The sequence below is a fragment of the Cornus florida genome, unplaced genomic scaffold (assembly GCF_030987335.1).
Source record: "Cornus florida cultivar Cherokee Brave unplaced genomic scaffold, ASM3098733v1 CherokeeBrave_3.0.0_Hap2_Chr08, whole genome shotgun sequence".
Taxonomy (NCBI): domain Eukaryota; kingdom Viridiplantae; phylum Streptophyta; class Magnoliopsida; order Cornales; family Cornaceae; genus Cornus; species Cornus florida.
Window position 1 is genome coordinate 12,042,428 of NW_026775578.1, and position 5,782 is coordinate 12,048,209.

Sequence of the window (5,782 nt, forward strand, 5' to 3'; positions counted from 1 at the left end):
ATTGCATAATTCTTGTATAAATATCAAAAATTTGAGAGCAATAGTAGTGTAGTGGGTAGATTTATTATATATATGCATATAAGTATATATATAGAGAGAGAGTGTACAAGCGTAGATGCGATCTTGGGGACGGCCTGACTTGATGAGGACTTCGAGGTCGACGAGGCCGAAAGACATGAGGCGAAGAATAAGACCAGCCATGAGACCAACGAAGATCACAAGTCCTATGATTATCAGCACATACAACGCGAACATAGTCCCACAGCACGGTGCGTCCGCTGCCATCTCTAAAACTCGTATTTCTCTCTCTAAAACTCTGTCTCTTTATATCCTCCTCGAGATTTTGCAGTCGTAAGGGAAGGAAAGGGAATAAGGTGTGTCTGTTACTCTATCTTTTTTTTATAATTATATATATATATATATATATATATATATATATATATTCCTTTTCCCAGGTCAGCAAAATAGCTAATGATGAAGACGGTAGAACAGACGAGCGGCGCCGACAGCGATGAAGGGGCGGTGGTGGCAGATGCAGGAGGTGTAGCGGTCGCTGTAATAACTGGGACGGGATATATATTTGTATAGGAGTTTTTTTGTCATTTAAGATTATAAATATTTTGTATTAAACAATTAAGGGTACAATGGTCAATTCACATGTATGAGAGGTGTAAAAGTAAGTTGGGGTGTAAGTGAAAGTTAAAACCAAAATTTTCATCTACCTGAAATATGATCCAACCTCAAGGGGTGTCAGTGTAATTTACCCTATTAAAAATTACATATATATATATATATATATATAAGACCGCCCAGACCAGGGGGCATGTGTCTCCTCAGACGCACACCGGCTCCGCCCTTATCCAAGGACAAGTTAGCACAGCAACGACCTATGGATTCATTATGTGCCAAACCGTGCACAAGGATGGGAGCTTATATGATATCCGCCACAATCGGAATGTCAAACAAAGCGCAGGTGGAGTGTACGGTCCAGATCCCACGATCATGAAAAGAGCCGACGGTCAAAACGCGCGACTTATGTTTTTTCACCATCAGAATCACTCAAAGCAAATTCGAGGTAAATAAATAAAAGGCAAATTATATTTTCCTAATAAAATAAAGGCAAAAAAATACTCATTTTTTTTTTGAAGGCAAATGAAAGTTCGCCAAGTCCACCACTAACATTCCTCCTGGCAACAGCTTGCCGGTCTGCCCCCACTATCAATGCCAGGTGTGTTTAAACACATTCCAGAGAAGATTCTAATATTGTAATATATTTGGAACATCACGAATGCAATTTTTTAATTTTTGTTTTTAAACAAAAATTAAAGAATGGTCCAAGTCCAACTATAGCCTCTCATATATATTTTTCTAATTTTCTTTATTACAAAATGAATTTTAATACAGAGTGTATATACAGAGAGATATATAGAAGTTCTTTTTAAAACAGCTTTTTCATCGTTTGTTCCGCTTGTATTTTTTCTTTTGCAAATCAAAAACCCTGAGTGAGGAGGACTCGTACAAAGACAAAGTCCATCCAATTTCTCCATCTTCTTGTGACTAAGACGATTTCAGACCCATTTCTCTCTCCTGGTCTTTTCCTCATATATCCAATCCCCTATATTACGGTAAGAGTAAGATACATATACTTATATACATACATGCATACATATATTTATACGCATATGTATATGTATGTTAGGGTTTGTTTTGAATCTGATTAGATCTATGTGTACTGAATGGCTTGGATCTGAATCTGATTTTTATTGTTTGGTAGGTGTGAGATAGTGAAGAGCAGTTAAAAGGATGGCGCATAGGGTGGACCACGAGTACGACTATCTATTCAAGATCGTGTTGATCGGAGATTCTGGTGTTGGTAAATCCAATATTCTCTCCAGATTTACCAGAAATGAGTTCTGCTTGGAGTCCAAGTCGACGATCGGCGTTGAGTTCGCTACCAGAACTCTTCAGGTCAATTTCTATGCTCTGTTTTTTGTTCATTTGGTGTTTTTTTTAAAAATGAAAAATTGAAATATACTTTGACCTCAAGTGCTAATTGAGGACTTGGACTAAATTATTTTATTTTTCTGATTGTTTTGTGTTGTTATTGGACTGATCGTTTTTCTCTGTCAAGCTATTGGGTTAAAGATTTAATATTGGGATATATGACAGTTAGATATTCTTATAACATTTTTTTGTTTGTAGGTATGTGTGATGATTTAGTGATTTTTATGTATAATATTGTGTGTTGGCTGCCGAAGCTAAATTCCCTGTAGCATAATGGTAAGGGTGTTGACACGACTTCTTTAAGGGAGAGGTGGGATTAGGGATTTATTCTTCTCACTCGATCTAAATAAATTGAATATAAATTGAATGAATTCTGATAATGAAAATTCAAGTCTTTGGACGGGCTTGTTGTTTGAACACTTTGTGTTTAATTAGTTGTTGGCTAATGGTGATGACGGGACATGGGGTTAAAGATGGGAGTTGCGTTGTTTCAGTAAATGGAGTTTTGAATGCGATGATCTATTATACCATATTGTTCGGAGGCTACATGATCTCCTTAACAAATAAATTGATATGCATTATTTCTTGAATAGAAGTGTTATTTGATAGTTGGAAAATGATTGCCCTCGGGCCGAACTTCTATCTGGATGCACCAGCATCGCATGCTTTCAGCTTCTGTTTGGCCTTCCACTTTCGGAGGGCCTATCATAACTCTTGGTAGTTCGATTTTATATTGTGCCTGATTGAGAAAAAACACCAATGCAGTAACTGGGCCTTGAAACATTCTTGAAATTTAACGTAGATTTCACTGAACAGAATAATGGTAATTGTCTTTTAGAAAGGAACTTTTTGAGCCTGAGTATAGGTATATTCACTAGAATTAAGAGTACCAACTGATGTATAAAGTGGGATGCATAAAGTGGATGAGCAATCTAATCATTTCTTTCCCTGATGATCATAATTAATGCGGTGAAACTGAAGTTTGAAGAAAATGGCTTTATTACATGTCAGCAATAATGCAGTAATCTAGACATATTTATGATACAGGTAGATGGGAAGACAGTTAAGGCGCAGATATGGGACACTGCGGGCCAGGAGAGGTACCGAGCCATTACCAGTGCTTATTACAGAGGAGCTGTTGGTGCACTCCTTGTCTATGACATAACCAAGAGACAAACTTTTGACAATGTTCAGAGGTGGCTTCGTGAATTGAGAGACCATGCAGACTCTAACATTGTCATCATGATGGCTGGAAATAAGTCGGACCTAAACCATCTCCGAGCCATCCAAGAGCAGGATGGTCAGGCCTTGGCTGAGAAGGAAGGACTTTCCTTTCTGGAGACATCAGCATTGGAAGCAGTCAACATTGAGAAGGCGTTCCAAACCATTTTGACGGAAATTTATCACATCATAAGCAAGAAAGCATTGGCAGCACAGGAAGCTGCTGACGCCACTGCACTTCCCGGTCAAGGGACGACAATCAATGTTGGTGATGCCTCGGGGAATGTGAACAAGAGAGGTTGTTGTTCTACTTGACATTTAGGAAGGAAACATGATTTGATAGCGATCACAATCTATTATTTTACCCCTCTTACTTTTTCCCCTCTTTTTTCTCGGCAAGAGAGAGACCTGTAGATTACTTTCTTGTGATGAGAAGCAAGCTTGTGAAAGTCAAAACAACAATATGGATATTGGCTTAGGGAGGTGCAAATTACTGATATTGGGAACTGTTAGCTGAATATCTCAATTGGGGGGAGAGAGTGGTTCAAAAGAAGCAGCATATGAGTTTAGTATTTCTTTTTAGTTGTCGTCTGTTGGAGTACTTCCTAACTTGTAATAAAAAGCCTGTTGTCTTTTTGACATTATTAGTCCTTATTTTGTTTGTCTATTCCCTGAAATCTTTTGATGAATCCATTTGTTTAGGAGTGTATCACCCCTTTTGCCTTTGAAAAAGTCACGTTTTGGCCTATAGGCACATTTATGAGTTAATAATGTTTGTAGCATATTATTCCCTGCCAAAAAGTTGATGGAACACATCATAATTGAGTTAATCAATTGATGAATTGCAGTAATAACAATAAAGCAGTTTAGCAACTGTTTGGCTGGATCTCTGATGCACTGATTGGTGTATATATATACATATATATGTTTTGATGGGGAGAGGACTGGTCATAGCTATTCTATAATAACATTTAAAAGCAAGAATCCTTCCCAGCCTTCTTTGCCATTGAAAGTGGGAGTATCTTTATATATAATAATGCACATTAATGGAGTCCATGATGGATTGCTTTGCCATCTTTATGGTGACCAAAATCATAGGATATCTGCTACCATAACTCATAAGTACTATGATCCTAGGGTTGTTATAATTAAATAGAAATATTTTCTTAGCTTCTTAATATTACTATCATAAGACAATAGTGAGTTATATTACTATGATCCTATGATTGCTATATTTAGAGTTTGAGAGAAATGTTCTCTCATTTTCTAATGATTATTATCATAAGACAATAGTTATAATTAGAAATCAACACTTTTAAACCTGACAAATTGTTATTCATGCATTTCATTATAGATCTATTGAACAAGCTTTGCTTTTATTATATATTACCTTAGTAAATGCTTTTCGGACCAAGTCATATCACAGTTTTTTCAAATCATTTACATCTGGTTCGTCTCGAGTTGGCGGACAGTGTCAGCAGATATCTTAAAAGCCTTGGCTAGGACTTCACCTGGCATATTAGATCCAAATATGTTTTTAGGAAGATCGATTGTGCCAGCATTCACACTGCTGAATGCGGAAACACCAATGGCCTTGTTACTCTTGTCAAAATTGGCTTGGTAATGAACCATGCCCGTAGGAAACACAAACACATCACCCTTCTGCAAATCATTTTTGTACAGCTGCCCTGTGCTATCTGTGGTGCCAACAGTCAAGGCACCGTCTACGACGAACATGATCTCGGCTCCTCTTGGATGGGTGTGGGGCACGTTAACTGCTCCAGGCGAAAATTCTAGCAGTTCCATTGAAATCCCCATCCCATCTAGAGCTGGGAAGTTTTTCATGGTTACAGTTTTTTTGTCTATGCCGTTGCTGGAAGAGGATGGACTGCCCCGGAGACCAGTGTAGGTGAAGAAATCACCATCAATCTTCATGCCGCTAGGGACAGTGAAGTCAGCGTCGGAGTTTGGATTAGTGGCTTGGACTGTGGTGAAGAAAACTAGCACAACAAGAAGAACCAAGGACTTAGCCATGTGTTCTTGTAAGTTGAGAGAGTTTCAAGTTTGAATCAAAGCAGAGGCATTTATCAGAGTATTTATAAAACACTGTTGAATTATTCTCCCTTTACACATACATTACTCATGACAATGTTGTGGTTATACTTTCTGTTGGTTCTGAGTCTTTTGGCAGTTAGGGACAAAGTTTGCAGCAATGTTGGGAATTGTTTGGAAAAAAAAAAGTAATAATAATAATAATATTTGCACATTTGTAATTTCAAAATTGGATATACACACACACACAATGAAATACGTGACTGAGTGATTGAAATTCTGTGAACAGGAGCTTAGTGCTCCACAATCTTTTCTTTTGCATATTTCAGTTTTTATGTCCTTCGAAAACTGAAGAACGGAAAAAAATTTTGAAAAATAATTTTGTTGTTAGTTAAAAAATACTCTTTTCTGACAATTGGGTTAAAAAGTCTGATTTCATACCTTTTTTTTGTAATTCTCTAAATAGATTATTTTAGAGTCCTTAAAAACCATCTTGAGACAGCTC

General features: G+C 37.3%; 2 protein-coding genes across 2 annotated transcripts; one reads left to right on the top strand and one right to left on the bottom strand.

Annotated features, from left to right (window-relative positions):
* Nucleotides 1-1,379: 1,379 nt before the first annotated feature.
* On the top strand, nucleotides 1,380-3,892 carry LOC132269396 (ras-related protein Rab2BV). Its single transcript, XM_059770577.1, has 3 exons — nucleotides 1,380-1,625; nucleotides 1,775-1,968; nucleotides 3,052-3,892. Exons 2-3 carry the CDS (start codon nucleotides 1,804-1,806, stop codon nucleotides 3,538-3,540), a joined length of 654 nt encoding a protein of 217 aa, XP_059626560.1. The 5' UTR covers nucleotides 1,380-1,625; nucleotides 1,775-1,803; the 3' UTR covers nucleotides 3,541-3,892.
* Nucleotides 3,893-4,665: 773 nt separating this feature from the next.
* Nucleotides 4,666-5,259, bottom strand: LOC132269726 (germin-like protein 9-3). The gene has a single exon (XM_059770981.1). The coding sequence runs from the start codon at nucleotides 5,257-5,259 to the stop codon at nucleotides 4,666-4,668; it is 594 nt and encodes a 197-aa protein (XP_059626964.1).
* Between the last annotated feature and the right edge of the window lie 523 nt (nucleotides 5,260-5,782).

Excerpts from the sequence above, each read along its gene's own strand:
- LOC132269396 (XM_059770577.1), top strand. The coding sequence starts at position 1,804 with ATGGCGCATAGGGTGGACCACGAGTACGACTATCTATTCAAGATCGTG. Across the intron at positions 1,969-3,051 it reads TCGCTACCAGAACTCTTCAG|GTAGATGGGAAGACAGTTAA; the intron begins GTCAATTTCTAT and ends TTTATGATACAG.
- LOC132269726 (XM_059770981.1), bottom strand. The coding sequence starts at position 5,259 with ATGGCTAAGTCCTTGGTTCTTCTTGTTGTGCTAGTTTTCTTCACCACA.